A 24843-nucleotide genomic window follows, 5' to 3' on the forward strand; every position below is an offset into this window, starting at 1 on the left:
TATTCATGACTGTAAATAATTTTGAAAGTAAACAAAATTCACTTCTTCACTGCTTCCTCTCTGTACCATTTTTTCCAACATTTATTTTATAGTATTGAGATTACTATAAAAGATTCCTGGTTTAAATCCCGGATTCAATGTTATTTCTATAGGATTTCACCCTGCATACTATTATAAGACTTATGACACCACTTTTTCCCATTCATGTTCTAGGAATCTAAACTTTGTCACTTGGGCCTCCTATAATTCCCCTTCCCTGGATTTTCATAACCACCTTCATATGGCCACACACCACAGCTGAAGTCTTACTATCTTCTGTTTTTCATGTGGCCCCTGGAATCCAGTCTGGTCCCTGGTCCTCCCCTTACAACCCCCTGCTAATTTAACACTCATTCCTGCCTCTGGATTAACTCCTAATGTAGAGCTACCATTTACTGAACTGAACCAAATGGCAAGCATCGACTCTGTTTCTTATAACAATCCTGCTAGGTGACTATGAGGGTCTTCATTCAATAGATGAGGAAACTGAAGCTCAGAAACATTAAATAATTTAAGGAAAGACACATTCCTAGCATGTGACAAAGAGAGTGAAATTCTTTCATTTCTAGTGTAAAGCCAGTGCTGCTTCCATCATCCTTTATAACCATCTCCCTGACTCAGGTGTTCTTACAGATTTCTAAAATCCCAGTTAAGTCCATTATCTCCCTGAAGTTCCCACTGACTGCCACAGACTACAGGAATGGCTCTATTCTCTGGACTCCTAATGTAATGAGTTGTCTTGTATCTACCTTTCAGTAGTTCACCTCTATGCCCCTGATTATACTCTCTTGGAATTGAAACAATCTCTTACATCTTGATTGTAAATTTTGTACACCAAGCACAATTCTGGACATATGGCAGTGATATTAGCATAATATATATTTTCAATAAATTGTTGATTGATCATATTTTCTAATCAAGTGTTCCACTACTGAGGACTTTTTGGAAATTGAAAATAATTATAACATAAAATATTTATAAATGTTTAATGTAAACTAATTATAGGAAATTTATAGTGCATAGTATATCACTTTTCCCATTATATGCCAACAGTAAAATAAAGCCTAAAACACAATATGCTGATAATAAGGAGTAACGATGCACCTTTTATTTGATCAGCAAGCTTTCACTCTCACCAGGAAGAGAGCTAAAAATAGGGAAATTTTTCCACTTCCGCAGATATGTCTAAAGCTCAATTATAACTTTCAATGTAAAGATTCCATATGTCATTTTATCTCTACTATGAATTTTTCTTACAGTTTAAAATTGTTAATTTTCCCACTTTTCTTCCAGAAAATTAATGTTTTCAGATTATATAAAATCACTTATAAAGATCATTTATTCACTAAAAATAAAAAATACAAGCCATTCCCTTTCATATGTTGGCAGTATGGTTAAGAGAAGGTATGGTAATAACTCAGATTAGTATTTAACATATATATATATAGAAAGATGAAATAGGAATTACTTAATGGAGGTTAAAATTTGTGAAAATAAGTATATGCAAATATTTAAAACCAATGTTATAAGTGCCTACATGTATGCAGTATTACTTTCACTTTCTGAGAGATAGAGATATGGCTTCCTCTTATATAAATATAGACATAAATGTCTTGAAAAGGTATAAAATATTTGGAATAGGCTTGAGCCTAGAGAGATTGTAATTAATTGGAATTTCTCTCAATATTTTTAGTTTTTCTTTTCTTCATTGTGCTCTTCTTATGAAGTTTCTTCTTCTAACACCTGTCTTAAGAGTACACAGCTAATCTCTTGACTTCTCCCTCACAAAGTCTGCTTTTTATAAAGTCTTTTAAAAAAAGTATTCCAGTTTTCAAGTTAATGAACTATAAGACAAGAGATTACCTTTCCAAAAACTCTGCATACTTAATTAATGGGAAACAAAATGGCTGTATCTTTCAGGTTAAACCATGTAAAACCACTGTTTTTGAGGTAAAAATAATCAAATATAGGAGATTTCACAAAGTTCAATCAATCATAAGGATAAGTCTTAGGCATTTGTTATAACCTGGCTAGAGACTCTGAAATTCATACTGTCCTCTTAGCAATTTATAAAGTATTCAATTGTCTGTTAGATAAATAAGGAACAGTATATGATCACAGTTCCAGCACTTTGATGAACTTATCCAAAATCTACCAGAAAACACAGGATCTATTTTATTTTAGTCCAAATGTCAAGTTAGTACTGATTACATTTAAAATATATGGGGAGGGTCCACCAGTATTTTCCAGTGTTTTGGGCATCTCAAGGCTTCACCCAGCCCTAAGTATAAAGCCAGCCTTATTTATAACTCTGTAGGGCTTACAAAATGTTCTTACCTGCTTTGGATGTCTTTTCATCTTTTTTACTTTCAGGTTCTGGGGTAAAACATAACATATATCCACGCATACAAACAAGCAAAAAAGAAAAAAATAAGCATTCAATAAATATAGTACTAAGTAGTTTAACAGGAAGATTTTATAGATTTTTCTCATATGTTCTGTATTTCAATTACAGTTACAGTTTTATCAATATAGAATGGAACATGTATTACTGGTAAATTATAAAGTAATTTCAGCAAAAAAAAACTTTGATTTTAAAATCCATATCCTAAAATAGTTTAATACTAATCAAATAATCTGGCATCTGATCTTTAATGGTCTTGAATAAAATATCTAAGTATTTAAAATAAGGAAATTAATAAAAACTGAATTTTTTATTTTCAACTACTGACGCTCAATTCATGGAGCTCCACCTGGTGGTTAACTTTGCCATTTCAAACTGTTTAACGTTTCTATTAATACTTATTACTATTAATTTTATAAAAAATTAAATTGGCTTAAATTTAGTATAATATAAACAATTAATAGAATGAAGTGTTTTTATATTTTATTGTTCTAAGACAATGGCTTTTATCTAGAAATTCTGCATTTTAATTTATGTCAGTATAGGATAAATATATAATTCTATAATCTATATAACAGATACTCATGATACCATCCAACCAATGTGATAGTTGACTATATTTACATGTTTCCTAGTCCTTCCTCTTATTTAGCAACTTTCCTAAGCCTTGTAGTTTTCATTTGATGTAAAGAACTATATTTTGATTAACAAAAAGGTTCTGGTACATTGTAGTTTTTCTTCCCTTAAATAGCAGAAAAGCTGATATCATGGTTGGGATACTTACTGGGTATAGAGTGTGTGTCAAGGATAGTGCACATTAAAAGCACATTAAACCTATGCACCAGATGCTCGACATTTCTGCACATTATCTTCTTATTTTTATATTTATTTGTTGGCACTATCTATACAACTATCAGATGCAACCATCCCGAGTAGCTAAGTGGATTAACTAGTTTTTAGCTGGTTATTTTAAAGCTGAAGCTAGAGTCTCAATCTACTGAGCTCAGTACTTTTTCCATAACATATACACACACACAAACACTCCTCGCCCACATACATTTTCTACATGTCTGTTTTCCTCTTTCTCTCTCACCTTTGATGCCCATTGGACCAACAACCAAAAACAATCACACCCTATAAACGTCTATAGCTATAATTCTAAAATGCCTCTAGTTTTGTAATGCAAGCACTTAATTCATGACTCAGTGCTTTACACCTAAATCCTGAATCTGCAGCCCTTCCTTGGCAAGATTCCCCCTAGGACATTCATGCTCCCAAAGAAAGTTTGCTGAATGGACAAAGTGGACAATAAAAGCACAAAATGATCCAGAGGGCATTATTCTCTCTTTGCAGTACAGAATAAATGCATACATTTTTCCTGTCTCATCTGTCATCATTTCATTTTCGTGATCCTTTGTCTCTTGTACATGCTAAATACGATGTATCTCAGATCTGATAGTGTCACTCACCCTTATCTGCTCTTTCTTCTATGAATCACTATATGTGCCTCATTATTCTTTCCTTCCCTGAAGCATCAACATGAAGAGTACACATTGAAATAAGTAAGAAATAAATGAAGGGGGCTGAACATAGTATAGGTTGCACAAAAATAGTCAGGCAGAGAAGATCCTGTGATGTTATTTAAAGATGGCAGGATAGCTGGTTGGATATATTTCCAGTAATGAGCCAGTTGATGTTAAACCATTCAATGTGTTCAGAAAGCTCCGCAAAAATCACTTGCCCAGGTAAATAAGCAGACATTCTTTGGTTTTCCTTTACCAAGGCAGAGTCACTCTTTAACTAGTCTCTTTCTTATTTGTTTCCATGTGCACCAGCATTCATTTTCTTTAACTTGAAGTGAGAATAATCAATTGAATTAATAAAAGGGGAGAGGTTTAAGTGAGGATAACTCTATATCTGGTTCAAAGATGTAAAAATAATAGATGACCTCATATGAAAGATAATACATTTAAATTATTTAAGTGAACAGGAAACATAGAAAGCTTTATTAGGATATTTTTAAAAATTCCCTGCAAGAAGAAAAGCATATTAGAATATCTGCATAAGGCATCCTGGAGGGACAAGTACAGTGAACATGCAGAGTGACTGTGACTCATTTCCTCACTCTGCTCTGCCCCTTTCAGTGAAGACTTAAATGGAAAGGACATTACAAAAGTGATGGAGGGTTTTGTATTAACCATTGTCCATAAGTTCCATAGACATATAGTTGTGCATATACTAACATTGCACATTTGTTTTGGAGACAGGAAGTAAAAATTCACAGTGCATGGATACATTAATTTTGTAAAGTTAATGATTACAGAGAAAATTCTTGCAATCACTTTTCTTACCAACACACAGTCTTTTTTAATTGATCAGCTTTGCATTTTGGTGTGATGGGCACAGCTGAAAAATTTTTAGGCTGTAGGCTGCTGCTTAGAGTGAAAGTGCTAGTGATACTGGCACAATTTTTTACTTAAACTATTTTTTAGGAAATGAGTAACCATGAATTTGTAAAGGCATGTACTAACATTTTATACTTTAGAATACTAATCTTTTTAAATCAACAAATTATCTGTAACTTTCCTTCATTCCTACTAAATATAATAAAAATATTATGAAAAAAACCTCATCCCCTCTGGTTACCATCAGTTTGTTCTTTATTTCCAAGTCTCTGGTTCTATTTTGTTCATTTGTTTGTTTTGTTGAATAGGTTCCACTTATAGATACAATCATATGGTATTTGTCTTTTACCACATAGCTTATTTCACTTAGCATAATGCTCTCCAGTTCCATCCATGCTGTTGTGAAGGGTAGGAGCTCCTTCTTTCTTTCTCCTGTGTAGTATTCCATTGTGTAAATGTATCACAGTTTTTTGATCCATGCGTTTACTGATGGGCATTTAGGCTGTTTCAGCACTTTGCTATCATAAATTAGGCTGCTATGAACATTTGGGTGCATAGCTTCTTTTGAATTAGCGATTCGGGATTCTTAGAGTATAATCCCACCAGTGGGATTGCTGGATCAAAAGGCAGTTTCATTTTTGGTTTTCTGAGGAAATTCCATACTGTTTTCCACAGTGGCTGTACCAGTCTGCATTCCCACCAATAGTGTACTAGGGTTCCCTTTTCTCCACATCCTTGGGAGTACCTATTGTTTGTTAATTTATTAGTGATGGCCATTCTGACTGGTGTGTAAGGGTCTCATTGTGGTTTTAATTTGTATCCCTGTAATGGCTAGTGATGTCGAGCATTTTTTCATGTGCCTGTGGGCCCTCTGCATGTCCTCCTTGGAGAAGTATCTGTGTAGGTCCTTTGCCCGTTTTTAATTGGATTGTTTGTCTTCCTGGAGTGGAGTTGTGTGAATTTTTTATATATTTTGGAGATCAAACGCTTATCTGAGGTATTATTGGCAAATATGTTTTCCCATATGGTTGGTTCTCTTTCCATTTTGTTGATGTTTTCTTTAGCTGTGCAGAAGGCTTTTAGTTTGATGTAGTATCATTTGTTTATTTTTTCCTTCTCTTGCCCTAAGGGATGTATTGATAAAAATATTGCTAAATAGGATATCTGACATTTTCCTGCCTATGTTTTCCACTAGGACTTTTATGATGTCACAACTTATAACCAAGTCTTTTATCTATCTTGAGTTTATTGTTGTATATGGTGTTAGTTGGTGATCTAGTTTCATTTTTTGCATGTTCTTGTCCCAATCCCCCAACACTATTTATTGAAGAGGCTATTTTTACTCCATTTTATGTTCCTGTCCCCTTTGTCAAATATTAAGTGACCATATTGACATGGGTTCATTTCTGGGCTCTCTATTCTGTTCCATTGATCTACATGTCTGTTCTAATGCTAGTACCAGGCTGTTTTGATTATAGTGGCTTTGTAATATATTTTGATATCAGATATTGTGATCCCTCCTACTTTGTTCTTCTTTCTCAAAACTGCTGAGGCTTTTCAGGGTCATTTATGGTTCTATATACCTTTTTTGAAATATTTGTTCTCTATCTGTGAAATATGTAATTGGTATTTTGATAAGAATTGCATTGAATCTATTGATTGTTTTAGGTAGCATGGACATTTTAATGCTGTTAATTCTTCCAGTGCATGAACATGGTATATGTTTCCATTTATTTGTGTCTTCCTTAATTTATTTCTTCAATGTTGTTTTGTTTTCTGTGTATAGCTCTTTTACCTCCTTGGTTAGTTTTTTCCTAAGTATTTAATTTTTCTTGTTGCTATGGTATATTGGATTTTTTTCCTAATTTCTGTTTCTGGTATTTCATTATTGGTGTATAAAAATGCCTTTGATTTCTGAATGTTGACTTTGTATTCCACCAATTTGCCAAAATCATTTATTAGGTTGAGTAGTTTTTTGGTAGAGTCCATAGGGTTTTCTATGTACAGTATCATGCCATCTGCAAACAGTGACAGCTTTACTTCTGCCTTTCCAGTTCAGATGCCTTTTATTTCTCTTTCTTGTCTGATCACGGTGATTAAAACTTCTAATACTATGTTCAATAAAAGTTGTCAAAGTGGACACCCTTGTCTTCTGTAAAGCACATTAGTGAGAGAGATCATTGTTAGAGAGTAAAATAAAAAGACTAGTTAAATATTTTCATGTAGTTATTTGAAACCTCAATTTCTAAAAGAAATAATAGATCAACATTGAGACTAATAGTTCTGGTTATTGCATCTAATTGACATTTTATGGAAATATTTGTCTACTCATACTTGTCATTAAAAATTAGGAAGAAATGGCATAATAATATAAAAATTTAGTATTAGTGAAATAGAATGTAACTTTTAAAATAAATTTTTCCCAAAATGCTCGTTTTCTTTTTTTAAAGATTTTTTTATTTATTTATTTTTAGAGAGGGAAGGGAGGGAGAAAGAGAGAGAGAGAGAGAGAGAGAAACATCAATGTGTGGTTGCTGGGGGTCATGGCCTGCAACCCAGGCATGTGCCCTGACTGGGAATTGAACCTGTGACACTTTGGTTCGCAGCCGGAGCTCAATCCACTGAGTTACGCCAGCCAGGGCTCAAAATGCTCTTTTTCCTACCACCATTATCTGTGACCATGAACTGGCTAATGCTAGAGTGGCCATCTGATGTGCAATGACAGAAAGATAAAAGAAGACAGAGAGAAATCTTAGGTTGATATTTTTCAAAGATCAAACACTCAAATGAATACTAAGTATTTTTAATGGAAAGGAATTGTTTTTCATTTATATATGTAGTCCATATGCATCTCTTCTGGGGGGAAATTTTTAACTGAACTTCCTTAATGTGGATATTTATAATATTACTATCTGTTCCTCATTTTTAATATTTAGATTAGCAAAGCATTTATAATATCATTGTATGATTAAATTATTTAATGACATCAGTTTCAATTTAGATTGCTATGCAAACATCCATTCCAATCAACAATTAGATACTATTAAAGAAATTTAGAGTTTTTTTCAAAATAAATTAATGTTTAGTCTTCACCATTAATTAATTCTTTGAAAATATAGTAAAATTTCTCTGCTTATTAGACACTTAACATAACATATAATAATCTTCTATAAGGCCAAATATCCTAATTTGCACATTATCCCAGAGTAATATAAAATTGTCTATAGCACTAAAATAACTACTATCATCAATGATTGTAAAGGTGAAGTTTTAGATATGATAATACATTTCCAAAGTAAAATTAAATGTTTTAATATGTTTGAAGTCTATGTTGCTTTTAAAAAATTCAAGTTCATATGTGGACTGAGAAAAAAAACATGTTGTTCTCTTGTGTTTCATAACAATTTTGTTTAATTTAAAATTAACAGAAAAGTTAGGAAAATATGACTTAAGGGTGTGTTTCTTATACATTGCTACATGAGCTAATGGAGACTCTCCATGCATCCTTTATTTCTCTGACTAATTCCCTGTCAGCTTTCTCTTTCTACAGTTCTCCCATACCTTGAACAACTCCAACTCACGTTTAGGCAAGTTCACCACAAATCTTTTTAAATAAATAAAATAATGTCAGTAAGTTGGAACTTTTACTACTAAGCTGTACATTGGTTTTGGGAAAAGTCATTAAGATGTTACTACTGGTTTGACCCTTGAATTCCACCAGGAATTCAAGTGGAAGCTGCCCATTTTCTTTCCTATGCCTAGAATGTATACTTGCTTGCCTTCCCCCAGTTAGAAGCTGCCCAAGGACACAGCTGTGAGATAATAACATGCTGATGAGACTATCTGCACTAGGTACATGATTAAAGTCTATGAAATATGTTTTTACATGACCAAACCTAGTTAAGGTCTATATATAAACTTAATATTCTAGCAGGCTGGTGGAGAAATCTACTTGTTCTGTGGCCATCAAGACCAGCCTATTAAATAAGTCCTCTTGCTTATTAAACCTGTCACCTACTAATCTGGAGTGGCCTGCCTTCTTCAGCCTCCCAGTTTCCTCCAGTTACAGAGGGCCAGTTTCGTATTTCACCCAGGAAGCTCGCTGCCTGGTTTGTGAAGCAACAACTGATCAGTATTTCATGAAGATCTTCAAGGTAAATGTAGAAACAGGTTCTATTTCTAACATTCATATGGTAATACATTTTACAGTTTCAGAGGTTCACAAATATGTTAATTTTGACAAAAAGATAGACAATTCTGAATATGATATTATATGCCCCTAGAATATACTGAGATTAGTTAGAAATTAAACATATTACATTGAACTTAGCATATTTACTTATGTTTTGAGGGATATACTTGACGCATGGCATATCTGAATCCACATCACTCAAAGACTAGTACAATGGGGAGACAGGAGATACCATAAGATGCAAGAGCAAGAACCCGGTGCTTGATTTATACCAGAATTCTAATGTTGCCTCTGTTGGAAATTGCAATCACTTTGAAGAGTTTCTTTACTCTTCATTTTATTTATTTATAAGATGAGGGTAATGGACAAGAGTTTATCTCTAAGTTTCTCCTAGCCATAAAATTGGTTTAGGATTTTACTATATTTAAACTTAAAGTATGGCAAGGTATCACAGAAATTTTATGTATTACTTTTTATCTTGAATCTTTGGTTTCCATGGTTATTCCTAATAAGATTCGCACTGGGATTATGAAATGTCAATTTCCCACCACAGACTGATAAAATCAGAATAACATGGATTTTTAAAGCTTTTTAAATATTTCTGACATAGTTGCTGTTTCCTTTGTTGTGTCATAGTATAGTTTAGAATTTTATCATTGGAAACAAGTCCTTTTTTTTTCTTTGCTCAAAAACATCTGAGGGCTTATGAAAGTTATAGCTGGAGAGCATTAAAAAGAAATGATATAGTATTCTGCTGTAACTGAATATTCAATAGACAGATCAATGTGTTTTCACATTTCATGTATCACATTACCTTTTTCCTTTAGGGAAGCTGGCAACTTCACTTCTTTCTCTTTACCAGGCTCTGGAAAGAAACATTGAGCATTTATTTTCAGCCAAGATAAAAAACGTTGAGAACACATATGCAAGGGAATCAGTGATCTATCAGTAAAGTGAACATGTGGAAATGATGTTTTCTCTCAAAAATAATTTTAATCATACGGAGACAAAGATACAACGATATGGAGAAGAATAAGCCATTCTCTGATTATTTTAATTTAACATAAATGTAAGCTGTTTAAAGAGTTATAATCTATTTGTTCATCTAAGAGGATAGGCACGTGGATGGATAAGAACTTATTTTATCTGTAATTTTTAAAAACACATGGCCAGTGGGAAGGGGGAATGAGAGCAGAGAGGAGGTGGGCAAAACGGGGAGAATGGGGTCATCTGTAACAATGTCAACAATAAAAATAAAGTTAAAAAATCTCCATGGCTTCAGCATCCAAAATTTCCCTCAACTGTTATAATCAGCACTAACTTATTTTTATCAGGCTATGTTTTTTCAAATAAATAAACAACCAAATGGAAAACCCTCCATATATTCTGTAAATGTGGTTTTTAGTCACCAGATTTCAGTCAAATAAACCTCAAGAATAAGACTGAAATAAAATATGAGAGATAATTTCTTCAATGAACTACCAACATCTTTAAAATGTGGTCCTTGATTAAAGTAAATCAGGTAAAACTTTATTTATTCTACCAGGTTTAAATACAAAATGATTCTGATCATATAATGGGTTTGAGACATGTATGCAGGCAATATCTTGAAAAACATTATATGTTCTCAACAAACTATATAAAAACAAAAACCCATTTCCCGCCTCCTCTGCAACAGTAAATCTCACTAGCCATTTTGCTGACAAAAGTGACTTTTAATACAGTGGGAAAGGAAGAAAGAAAGAAATTTACACTTTCATCTCTTTTTTCCCATTCCCACATTATAATTTTGGGTGAGAATTCAGAGAATATGATTTGAGTACTTCTATGGATATAACATTCAAACAATCACTTAAAATTAATGGAGTCCAGGTGGCTTTGGAGAGTCTCAAGAATGAATATAGGGGTTCTACTGAAAAAGTTATGTCCCTCAAAGCAAGATTTTCTAGGTAGATAAGATATACCCTTAAATATCCATATGCTTGTAGAATTTTAAAAAATGGTTTTGGTGGAAAAGAAATGTTTGTGTTTCTATTTATGGTGCAAATTACAAATAAAGCTAATTTCTTTTTCTATAATTCAGCATGAAAAGATGAAATCCAGAGCCATGGGTTGAATAAACACATCCTGAAAAGCTTCATTAACTTTTTTTTCTAAGCCAAATGGGGGTCATTTACTGCTTTTGCTTTTCCTAGCTCAGCCAAAAGAATTAATGTGTTGGGAAATGAGAAGTGGTGGTGGGGGCAGATTCCCAGCACGGTGGGAGAGCCCAGTCCCTGGAGTTTCAGGGCTCAATATGAAGCATGTTTATTTAAATGGGTGAGTGTATGTATATATTGGTGTGAGAGGAACAGGGTCATAAAATATAAAGCCTAGCAAGAGGAACCCAGGAGAGGGATTTGATTTTCTGGGGAAAGAAGGAAGGGGGGCAAAATAATAACTATACTCTTACAGGGTATTTGAAGGTCATACCCATCACCTTCAATTTGGAAAAAGGTCTCAGGAAATAGAAGTGATTTTCATTTCCAGGCTTGCTAATGGGAAAATGGCTTCTGTATCCAGGCTGGGTACTCTGCATCGCCTCTCCCGTAGCTCAGGTTTTTCTCAGTCTCCTTTTTGACTTCCAGGGATTTGGACAATGCAGGATGTCCGCAGACTGATCTATCAGTATCTAATTACCCACGCAAGTGAGTGGGATAGCAAATCTGACAAAAACTGTGAAGAGAAAGTTACATGGAAATTCTGGACTTCTGTATCTGAAAGTCCTGATACTTAAATTATTGGTTTGGATCTATTTAAATCATTTTTTTCAACTTATCTCTCTTGTTTTTTTAGGAGATGAATTTTAGAAATACATTTTTTGTGTGTATTGTTTTTACAAATACAATAGTTTCTTTGCATTTGTCTAGAAGGCTACAGGAAAGCTTATGAATCTTGATTATGATTAGAGTCTCAAACACATTTAATGTACTGTGATATAAATTGGAACCCTCAAATAATCTGGGCAAGGAGGTTGGGATGGAGAAAATGTTCACAAAGAAATAAAAAGATTTCAGGTTTTACTTTTCCCTATGCTGCCCCAGAGACACAGGCAGTAATGACCTGGGGTGAGTGTCCATGAGGAAACATAGATCCCTGGGGACCAGTTTCAAAGTCTTCAGATAGCTCCCCATCCTTAGCTCTTGCTTTTGTTTGATTAGTAGGAATGGTCAAGACAAAACATTATGAAGACCAAAGAAGTTGGGGGATTATTAGGTCCATGGTCCTGAGCAATAGAATATTAAAGAAGACAGGCATTACTGAGCACCCACTTATTATTAGAGCCAAACACACATAGATAGGCATGTGCCCCCAAATTGACAATAATTCCAGTGTCTCTCAGACTAATCTATTACTAGAGGAAACTAAGTGTGTTGTTACTATTGCATTTTTAGTGGAGGAGAAATTAATTAATCTCTTTGTTGCTTTGTTTGAGTTCGGTTTGCAGTTCCTTGGTCCATGGATGAATCTTGCATCCTCAGATAAGTCAGACCAGCTGTAAGAAGCAAGTAGTGATACAGTGTAGAGGTGGATGTCAGAAGGGACAAAACCAATAATGGGGGTGACTGGCAGGGTTGTCTGGTTTCTGGGTGGCCATGGCCACATAAACAAACGAAACTCTGCCCTTGTGAGTGTGTTGAGAGGACTTATGCTAGTCCCCTTGCCCAGGAAAGTCAGCAGCTGAAACACCAGCAAAAGCCAGAAAGACATGTCTTTCTTTTGCCTTTTTTCCTTTTAAACAATCATCCCTAGATCATCTTTGCACCACTTTAAATAAAAACACAAACCTAATGATATTTTTTAAATGCCTAATTTATTCATGGTGATCGTGTCCCAGGTAAATGTTGTCCCAAATGATTTTTGTGTGATTATCCTGGTTTTACAATTGGATCATTCCTTCAATATGGGTGCTCATGTGTACACAAAGTGGAATCTATGAGAAACTGGCACATGTAGGCAGCCACTTAACTTGCATAATATAAATAACTTGCAATACACAATGACTCCAGTGCAGTAAGTGGCGTTTTAGAGAGTGGAATTGCTACATTCAAATTCTGCCTCAGCTCAGCAGCAGCAGGAGGCTTCAAAGAAATGAATCAGAAGCAAAAACACTGTGGAGGTTTTCAAAGTCCCTAAGATCTTATAGGTAATCCTGCTAATTTTAAAGCTTTCTTGTAATGATAAATAATATTCATAAAATAAAGAAAACATGGCAATTAAATTAGTCTAAAATAGCATCTAATTTATGTACAACAAAGATATTCTAGGGTATTAACGCAGCTTGAGTAAAAAAGAGGTACACTTTAAATAGCTCTAAATCAATAATAATATGCAGTAAACCTTTATATACATGATTTTTCTAGGTGACTGTGAGGACACCTTGCAAATAATAGAGGATTAAACATTGACAAAAAATGTGTTCACTAGGAAATTACTTACAATTGTGCATTCATAACTGTTACGACAACAATAATAGAAATTACAGGAACCTACTTAGTGGCATGGTCAGTATGGATTTAAATCCCCCAAATAATGTTTTCCAAGGCAGAGTTTTACAACTACAATTTCCAGCTAATTTAGGCTTTGGCACAAGTAGAGTCTTTAAGTAGCAGTTTAGATTTTTGATAATCATTATTGCTTGCAAGGTAGTTTTGGATTTAGGCCCCAAACTTTATCCTTTTTTTTTTTGGAGATGCTTTTATATCGAACAATAACATGTGGTCCAAATATTCCTGTAACATAAGTGCAGACCAAAGTAAATGTATTTTTATACTACATTTTGAAAGAGAGAAAGTTTATACTTTGCTAATTGTGATTTATAAATCATAAATGCATATATACACACATATATGTATATGAACTTTTCTGGTAGTATGTTTCAGTGACACTTACAGTTCTCACACAATCAAGGAAAATGTTTTTTGTTAATTGTGAGATAAATGAGAGTGAAGGATGAGAAGGAGTCTCTTCCAAAGTACAGGTAACCACTGTAGAAAAATAAACTAAACTCCTCTGTGGTAAATAAAGAGTCACTCCAATAGCTGAGGACTATTTTTTATACTACATAGCCAATATATCTATACCAAAGAGATTTTCAAACTTACATAATGAGTGCTACACTCAAAGCAGAGGCTCTTTGAAGAAGACAAATACAAGAACGCTATTTTAAGAAGCAAGCAGTATCTGTGTGAAAATTCAAAGATGGACTATAAAACCTGACAGACTTGACTTTCATTCTTGCCTTTGTCTCTAACTTCATGGTGTAACATTGGGTAACTTGACCTGCACCCCTACTCCCACATTTATAAAAATTGAGGTACACAGCACAACTTGCTGAAGTGAAATGCGTAAAGTCAATTTCACTGTGCCTGGCAAAGAGCAGATGCCCAGTGTCTGCACTTCTCCAAAACAATTTCCATGTCTTTGTTTGACTAACTTCTCATCTTTCTCACTTGAATTTAATATAAATTCCTTCTTCAGTAAAGCCTTCTCTGATTCCACAGACTTAACTAGAACCTTCGATTATACTCTTTTATAGCACCTTGTATACCTCCATGATTCTTATAATTTTAACTAATTATGTCATTGATACTATAAGTATAAGAAAGGCATGGACTATGCTTTTCTCATATTCCCAGTGTCTAGGGAGTATGTGTTTTGATTACTTTATATTAGATTCATAAAAATAATTACTGAATGTGGTACTGGTTAGTCCACATGAAAATTAAGATGAATAACACAGGGTCTTGATGCTTAAGTAGAAGACATTTTAATTAACTAATTAGCTAGATAGCTAGATAAATAGTTAAGATTACACATATTACAAGTGTATGAATTCAGAAGGGAGGGTTTTAGTGAACATTGAGAAAAGTTGATGCTTTATAAGGACATTATTCTTATAATATCCACATAAAGTCAGTCCATTCAGAAGAGAAAAATACCAACGTTAAATAAGAACTTCATGCCTTTTTATAGCCATAAGGCTATATATTGACTTTAATATTGACAATATTAAAGTCAATAGAAGATGACTAAGAAAGTCTTTGAAAATAATAGAATTCACAACTCCAATTTCCTGGTTTTCCTCCCTTTTCCTAGCTTTGTCATCTTTGTTTCTCAATGATTAGCTAGTGCATGGAAGGACTGTGCAATGAAATATAATTTTATGAAAGGACAGTAAAGACAAAACCAGAGAACACGAAGGGCAGTCCTTTCTGTATTTTTTAATTACCTTCTAACATTTTTTTATTCTTTCATTTTTTAAGGAAAATCCTTTTTCTTTGTTTTTTACTTTTTTATTTTTGAAACTATAATCAGAGCACTTTTTAGGTCATGGTGAAATGTAAGAAAGTGTTTGTGGGATGGGTAAATAAATACACATTTTCAAACACATGAGGGTGACCTGTAGAATTTTGGCCCACACATCTGCAAAGATGATGACTAATGTACTATGGGCCTAATCAAATATTTTTCCTAATAATTTTTTGTTTTATGTTGCATTGACTCTATTACCTTTATCCTTCAGAACTGAAGAAGTCTTCCCAGATTTTTCTTTTCTAATTTCTGCAAGAAGAATCATGAAAAGGAAAGGTTACAATGAATAATAGAGATAAAAATGGTAAGTTTCTTGATGTGTCTGTTTATTGAGGCCTAAAAAAATCAAAGGGGTTGTGAGTTAATATTCAAAATATAGATATATACTGGGATAAGTTATCCATAAAACACTGAACTAAATATGCAGAAGATATAAAATAAGCTTATAAATTATTATCAGAAGGGGCAAATTATGATAAACACAAAACAGGCACAAATATTTGGTTGGTTAAAAAGTCCATTTAGTTTTTTTCCCATAAAATAAAAGACACAGTTTTCATTTTCACCAATAACTTTATTGATTTGGATATTTTGAGTATGTTAGCTATCTCCCATGTGGTATAATGTTGATTCTTCTCAGTTAATGCTGTGATTTGATTGCTATCACCTTCAACAGGTCTAACGGACTTTGGAGCATGGCCCAGGGGGAAATCTCCAGCACAAAACTTTGCAAACCACTTCTTTAAAAATTTTATTTTATTGTTATTCTGTTACAGCTGTTCCAGCTTTTCCCCTTTGCCCTCTTCCACCCAGCCCACTCCCAACTCCCATAGCCAATCCCCACACTGTTGTCCATGTCTGTGGGTCATTCATACATGTTCTTTGATTAGTCCCTTCTCCTTCCTTCCACCATTACCCCTCTCCCCCTGCCCCTCTGGCCACTGTCAGTCTGTTCGATGTTTCCAAGCCTCTGGTTCTAGTTTGCTTATTAGTTTATTTTGTTCATTAGATTCCCCTTATAGGTGAGATTATATGGTGTTTGTCTTTCACTGACTGGCTTATTTGCAAACCACTTTTTACATGTTTAATCAATCATAGCACCTTCTCCAAGCACTGCATGAATCCATTTTTTTTTTGAATTTCAGTTGCATTTTTACCTTTCTTGAAATGGTAAAGCATAATATGCTCAAAATGTATATTTTCTTCCTTCTTAAATATTAAAATGGCTACACAAAATTTTATCAATTTTGATAAAATTTTTTTTAAAAATGCATGCTGATATGACAGCTGTCACAATACAATCTAACAAAATAGTTTCAAGTGAAGTTAGAGACAACTAAGTGATACTATTGTAAGTGCATCTTACGATAAAAAACAAATGAACTCTTTGGCCAACCCAATAAAATGCAATGGGCTTTGGGGAGAGAAGGTAGGGTAACAATAATGCGTAATATTGTCTATTTACTATGTGTCACAGGAAATGTCTTCTGTTTTATCATTCAACATTCACAACAACACTATATGGTAGACAGGCACTGTTATTATTCCTGATTTTCACATAAATTAATTAAGTAACTTTCCCAAGGTCATGTAGCTCTTTAGATGGGAGACCTGGGATTTAAACTGATGTCTCTCTGAACTCAACCATAAAAGTAGCTGAATGATGACATCAGGAAGGGCTATGGTAGTTGGTATTAAGGCTGACCTTGAAAGATGGAAAAGAATTAGACCAACAGAGATGAAGCGGAAAGGAAACATATTTTAGGAGAATAGAAGAGAGAATAAGGAGGCCTGGGCTTTGCCCATCTCTTGCAACTAACACAATGTAATGGAAGTGATGCTGTGACTTTCTAGGCTAAGACAAAAAAAAGCCATGCAGCTTCCATCTTCTGCTCTAGGAACTCTGGCTCTGAGGAAGCTGGGTGTCATGTAAGTACTCTGACACCACCATGCAGCAGAGGTTACATATGAAGTATGTCCAGAAAAAGATCAACCACTGTTAATATAATGAGAATGGTTTGCTCGATATTGATGTAACCTGGCAGCTGAGGAGAGTAGGCTGGAATGTGCATGCATGAACAATGATGACTTCATTGTACTAATCAGCAGGGGCAGTAGATGCCATTGAGTGAGCATGTGTACTGTGTGGCCTTCACATTCAAAATGACTGAGTGAGTAGAGCAACAAATCTCTATCAAATTTTGCATTAAGCTTGGACATTCTTCCACAGAAACTATTTGGATAATTCAGAAGACCACAGCTATGGACAACTGGTGATTGGCAGCTTCATCATGACAACACCCTCACTCATGCTTCACATCTTCTGTAGAGTTCTTTTTGTGAAACATCAAATCACCCAGGTGACTCAACACTACAGCCCAGATCTGGCAACCTGTGACTTCTGGCATTCCGGGAAACTAAAATTGCTTGTGAAAGGAAGAGATTTCAGACTGTCAATGAGACTCAAGAAAATATGATGGGGCAGCTGATGGCATGGCAATTGGGAGAACCGTGTGAGGTCCCAAAGTGCCTACTTTAAAAGGGACTGAGGCATCATTGTCCTATGTACAATGTTTCTTTTATTTGGCATCATTTTCAATAAATGTCTCTATTTTTCATGCTACATGGCTGGACACCTTCTGCACAGACCTTGTATAGGCAGTCCAGTCAACAGCTCAAGCTGTGCTTCCAGCCAACAGCTAGCAACAACTGTTAGACATGCAGACAAGCCAACCTGGACATCCCAAAGTTGGTTACTTTAGATGACTAGTGTTCAAGCCTACACCTGACTGAAATCATATGAGATGCTCAAGTGAAAACTACCTCGTTGATCTCTCCTGAATTCCTGACCTTCTAAATCATGAGCTCAGTAAAATCTGCTGTTATTTTATATGACTAAGTTTTGGAGTAGTCTGTACATGGAAATAGTCCATGAAATAGTCAGCTAATGAATAGAAAAATATTATACCCTGTGCCATGTAACTTTTCCATTAGAGATATAGAGATAGCAGATAAATGATTAATTCTATTTTTAAAATTGGGAAGGTTTTCAGTGAGAAAATGCCAGCTGGGTTTGGGATTTCACTGGTCAGAAAATGCAAATTTAACAGTATAAAGGAGTGTAGGATTAGTAAATCTGATTATTTAAATAGCTGAGTATCAGATTAAAAAACAGAACTCCCGCTTACTTGGTTTACAGAGTGATTACCTGCCATCAATTAAGGTATGAAATGTGTGAAGTGAGGCCTTTGGAAGAAGATATGTTCCTTGTTTTGAATATATTGTGTTTCTTTGTTAACAAGATACCCAAAAAGGCAATGTCTCACTCAGCTGGAAACACAGGTGAAGTGCAGATTACATGCAAGTGTTGCAGAAGGAAAGCAATCTGTAGTCTTGTTTGTAAATGGAAACTGTTACTATAACCAGCAACATGATGTTCCCAAATCTTGTTCACTTTGTTCACACAGATTGACTTGACTTAGTTTCATAAACTAGATGAAAGCAAAATAAACCAGAAAGTTAAAAACTTTTTTTAATACATGCATTTAAAAAATACTGAAGTCATGGATTACAATATTTTACTTCCATGTTTCAAATCCAATCTCATATAATTTGTCCTTATTGATAGCTACATTATTATATGTTGGTGATAATAGCAATTTTTCTGAATTTTGATTAGCTATTACCAGATGTTTAAAAATCAAGAACATGCAGACCATTATCAAAATAGCTACACAAGATAAATTTAAATAATTAACTAGATAAAATTATTCATTTTAAGAAAAAATGTTCAGTTTCAATAAACCAAGGATTTTAAAAGTTAAAGACCTGAATATATATAACCACAAAAAAATAAATAGAAAATAGTATTTGACTTTTCTTCAAATATTAGCATAAAACAGATCAAATGTACATATAACAATAGTGTTTCCTTCTACAATTTTAAAAAGGTCTACGAAACAGACAAAAGATTGAAATAATGGATGATGTTGTAAGAGGAAATAGGCATTGGAGATCTTCTCTGGTACAAACACAAATGTTTTGAACTCCAAACAAACTATTTTAAGGAAATAGTAGTAATGAATATTATCTTTGATTTGGCCATTATTTCTTACTTGTTGCTCTGAAGAGTCGACTTTAATATCAGTTTATTATTATTGACATTAAGATATTAACAAAAATGTTTCTGTTACAGCATCTTAGCTTGATGTCGATGTCAAGTCCAGGTAGATTAAAAAAACAAAAACAAAACCCGATGCTGAGGTTGGAAGGTTTAAAAGATCCTAACAAGATCATCAGGCAATTCAGGTTCCTGGCTGTGTAAAGAACCAAACTCAAAATTTTCAACTTCCCTTACCCACCCAGCTCTACTGAAGTGCTTGGAAATATGTCAGAAAATGACTTTCTTACCTCTTTTGTAGATATAAGATGCCTACTAATTTGAGATATTTTTAGTGAACATGATAAATAAAATCAAAGTATCAACTTTTTGGATTTTTCTCCTTATGGAAAGAATAATTTTTAAAAAACCATATAGAAAAGTTTATTCATAAGTTTAATGGTACCTGGTAATTTCCCAGAGTAGGATTATTAATATACATCACATCACACATTAAAAATATTGAAATTATTATATAACACCTGTATTGTTTTTTTAAGTGATGCCGTATTTCCTGAAGTGATTTGATTTTTAGGAATTGCATACATTTTTAATCATTAATATGTGAATGTTCTACCAATACTTGTCATTGTTCATGTTCATTTGGGTATAATTTTGACATTAAGAGATATTTTAGAAAAAGTATTTTATGACATTTTTATATCTTTTCAAACCTCCAAAATATAAATTTTATATATATAAATACACAGAAAAACATTCTCCAATTGCCTAAATAGTCTAAAATACTGTTTGGACTTCACATGAGGGAAAAAATATATATTGGTGTTTCATTGAATACTAAATTTGGATATTTCTGAAAAGATGTAAGGTTTAGTTTTACTCAGGACATTGTCCATTAACTTTGTAATTAAGCATGACTTGGTCAGAGCCATCTTTAACTTTGTCCTAATTTAATCATTCTCTATCCTGTGGGCTAAGGAACTTGGCACATATATTTCTTAAATTTTAAAATATTTTCTTCTAAATATTTGTTTACAAATCCCTAATGTAAACATTAACCATTCATTACAATCAATAAGCCAATAATGATGCAACATTGTTAACCACAGTGCACAATTTACATTAGGGTTAACATTTAGTTTTGTACATTCCATGGATTTTTGACAAATGTGTAATGACATACATCTACCATTATAGCATAACACAGAATAGTTTCATTTCTCTAAAAACTCCCAGTGCTCCACCTATTTGTTGCTCTTTGTTCCCAAACCTGTGTCAAACACAAAACTTTTTGCTATCTCTATAGTTTTGCCTTTTCTAGAATGCCATGTAGGTAGAGTCATCAAATTATCTTTTTTCACTTAGAATTTAAGGTTCCTCCAAGTTTTTGGTGGCATGGAAGCTTGTTCGTTTTTAGCATTGCATAAAAATTTTATTGTATAGATGTACTAGAGTTTATTTATTCATTTTTATATGAAAAATATATTTGTTGATCACAAGTTTTAGCAAGTATGAAGAAGCTGGTATAAACTTTGTGTGCAGGACATTAATGGACAAAACTTTTTGACTCATGGGGTAAATGCCAAGAAGCATGATTGTTGGATCATATGGTAAGAAGAGATTGACTTTTGCAAAAAACCACCCAACTGCCTACCAAAGTGACTGTACCATTTGCATTTTCTCCAGCAATTCATGAGTTTCTGTTGTTCTACATCTTTCCCAACATGTGATGTTGTCAATGTTTTGACAACTTTCTAGGAGGTCGGTATTGGTATCTTATGGTTTTAATTTGCAATTTTCTGATGATGTATAATGTTGAGCATCTTTTTATATGCTTATTTGCTATCTGTCTTTTTTTTTTGCTGAGGTATCTGTTAAGATCTTTGCCCATTTTGAAAATGGGTAGTTCATTTTCCTATTGATTCAGTTTTAAGAGTTATTTGTGTATTTTGGATAATAGCCCTTATCAGATATGTATATGTATTTTCTGCCATTTTGTGTCTTGTCTTTGCAGATAAACACTTTTAATGTTAATAAAGTCCAACTTATCAATTTTTATTCATGTATTATGGCTTTGGTTTGTATCTAAAAAGTCATTGCCAAACCCAAGGCCACCTAGATTTTCTCTTGTGTTATCTTCAAGAAGTTTTATAGCTTTATGTTTAAATTTTTGTCTATGATTCACTTTGAGTTAATTTTTTTTAATGTGGTGCTACCTGTTGAAAAGTCTGTTCTTTCTCCATTTAACTTTATTCTCCTCTGTCACAGATAAGTTGACTATATTTTTGTAAATCTATTTCTGGTGTCTCTGTTTTGTTTCTTCAATCTATTTATCTATTCTTTCACCAATATCATACTGTCTTAATTGCTGTAGCTTTGTAGTCTTGAAGTCCAGTAGTATTTCTGTTTTTTTGTTTGTTTTTTTTCTCCTTTAATATTGTCTTGGCTATTTTGGGCTTTTTTCCCCTCATAAGACCTTAAAAGCAGTTTGCCTATATCCATTGAGATTTTTATTATGATTGCATTAAATCTACAGATAAATTTGGGAAGAAATGACATCTTAACAATTTTGATTCTGTCTATCCATGAACATGGAATATCTCTCAATTATTTAGTTATTTTATTTATTTCACTAGAGTTTTATAACTTTCATCATGTAGATGTATACATACTTTGTTATACTTATATCTAAATATTTTCTTTTTGGAGTTAATATAATTTTATTATGATTTTAATGTTCATTTCAATTTTTTATTGCTTCTATATAGGACAACAGTTGACTTCCATATTAACATGGTATCTTGCAACCTTGCTATAATCACCGATTAGTTCCAAGTTTTTCTTTGTTCCTTGGGATTTTCTGCATAGACAATGATATCGTATGTGAACAAAGACAGTTTTATTTCTTTCTCCCCAATTAATATAATTTTCTTTTCTTTTCTTCTGTTAACTAGTACTTCCCGTACAATGGTGGACAAATGTAGTTAGAAGGGACATCCTTCCCTTATTCTTTATCTTAGTGGGGAAGTATCTAGTTTCTCTTCATTAAATATGATGCTCGTTATAGGTTTTTTTGTGGAAGGTTTTTTTATCAGGGAGAAAAAGTTCCTCTCTTTTCCTAGTTTGTTAAAAGATTTTATTGTGAATGGGTGTTAGATTTTGTCAAATGACAGTTTGTATCAGTTGATATAGTTTTCATAGTTTTATTTGCCCTTTCTTTAGCTTGTTGATGTGATAGATGACATTAATTTATTTTCAAATGTTGAACCAACTTGGCTATAATGTATACTTTTTGTACATTCTTTGATTTAAATTGCTAATATTTTAGGTTTCTGTGAACTTTTGTAGAAATCTCTCTAAGTGTATTTTAAACTTTCTGATGGAAAAATATGTGTCAAAGAAAATCTGAGACTCTCAAAAAAGTTTTGACTGGGGTAAAACAAAAGCTAATGCCCTTTCAATAATCTAGACACTGTCCTTCCTGTCTTTTAAAAAGATAAACTTGATCTATTCAATAAATATTTATTCAATGTCTCATTTGTGCTTGGGGCTGGAAGGACAAGGTTGTTGCATGAAGTCCAGTCTTTGCTAGAATGCATGCATATAGAATGATAAAGACAGATACCAAGGACTCTGGGACTATAGCAGAAGAATTGCTGAACTCTAACTGATGCAATGAGAAAAGATCTTACAAAAGCACTGGCACTTGTGGTGTATTCTAAAATTGAATACAAAGTTTTCCATCAAAGAAAATTGAAAAGAAATTTACCCTAAGATACTGCATGCGTAAACCATGGAGTGTGAAATTCATGTGGCTGGATTGCTGGATAAACAAAATGGGTGAGAAGCAGGGGGCCAAGGTGGTGAAGGAACCTGAAGCAGCCTCCTGTATTATTAAGCTTACATCCTTCCAGGGGTAAGTGGTCTTTAGACTCTATGGCTAAATATTTTTTTCTGTCAATGTGTCAATTAAGAGTCTTGGCAAAGAAACTTAAGAAAATTTAAGAAAATTTTGCTCATAAGGGAATATGACCCATACTTAATTGAGTGACAATACATAGAAAGTCATTGTCATTTTGTTTGGAGATAGTCCAAATTGAAACTACCAGTTACCTACAGTTGTGTTATCCACATCTTTCTGTCTCCAAAGACAACACCTAGTTTTATTTTTTTTATATTTTCTTTTCTGTGGCTGCTGTGAGCATAAGCTCTATGCCCTGTGTGCCATTATTAGTGATTCTTATTACTAAATTAATGTTTAGAGAATCTTTGTTACTTAAATGAACATCCAATAGTATGCTTTGCTCCAGAGATGTGGTTTTTGAATTTTAAATGTAATTAAAGTATATATTTTAAAATTTAAGTAAAACAAATACCACAAATATTATAATTTATTAAGTAGATTTATGTAATATTTAAAATATTTTCATTTTAGAATCTGAATCTTACTTTCCTGATTATACTTTTGTACAGAATGTACTTATAATAAAAAAAATTAGTCTATACTCTAGTATTTGAGGCAAAGTAGAAATGTCGCAGGCATTGGATACATTTATTACAAGTGAGAATTAGACAACATTATAATTGAAAAATCCTCTGGAGATTGCTTAGTCAAATAATCTTGGCTTATGAAAGAGGCTTTGCAAGGCAAGTAACTAAACTAACATCACAGAGTAAATTCCTGGAAGGGTTAGACCACGCCCTAAGTTTTATTTTGAAAAAGCTCTATAAACTGTTGTTTAAACAAGTCAATATTTCTAACCATTGTTGGCTCTCATCAGTTATATTTTTCAGAGCCAAAAATATAAATGCTACCTCCAAGTTAAAAATTTTTCACCAGGGTTTTCTTTGCCAAGACCCTTAATCAGAATATAGATGTTCTGTAGGGTTATGTGACCAAATAGCTTTCTTTCTCATAAAAATCAACGGAAACTAACTTTGCAAGTTAATAGTGATGTAATCTTTAATTTACACTTTGCCATTTCATAATTCTAAGGGAGGATATGAACTGAATTCTCAGTTTTTTTAAGAGCTATATTTCAACTGGCATGTAATAATCATTCTATGAAGAATTTGGAGCAATAGTTAATAAGGTGCAAGTAAATTTTATGCATAATGTTGATATGATTTTCATGTTAATTTCTGAAATTACTTGACCTAAAATCTGTCATTTTATTTACAATGATATGAAAGCAACAGTGCATTTTTATGTAGGGCTGATTATTTCACATGATTTCTGCAATTAGATTTCTAGAGAATGAAGCTCAGACTCTATTAATTTGTTCTAGAATATGGCATCATAATTAATTTTAGGTACTTTAATTCAATA

General features: G+C 33.3%; 1 protein-coding gene across 1 annotated transcript in view; it reads right to left on the reverse strand.

The window, feature by feature from the left end:
- TRDN (triadin) overlaps window positions 1-24843 on the reverse strand; it is a 304890-nt gene that overhangs the window by 50658 nt on the left and 229389 nt on the right. Inside the window, exons 22-23 of the mRNA XM_045843665.1 lie at window positions 15593-15643; window positions 9855-9905 (exon numbers count right to left, since the gene is read on the reverse strand). Coding sequence (XP_045699621.1) covers window positions 9855-9905; window positions 15593-15643 — 102 coding nt within the window. The remainder of the gene's footprint in view (window positions 1-9854; window positions 9906-15592; window positions 15644-24843) is intronic.

Source organism: Phyllostomus hastatus, unplaced genomic scaffold (genome assembly GCF_019186645.2).
Source record: "Phyllostomus hastatus isolate PE091 unplaced genomic scaffold, TTU_PhHast_1.1 phas_contig_40, whole genome shotgun sequence".
NCBI lineage: Eukaryota > Metazoa > Chordata > Mammalia > Chiroptera > Phyllostomidae > Phyllostomus > Phyllostomus hastatus.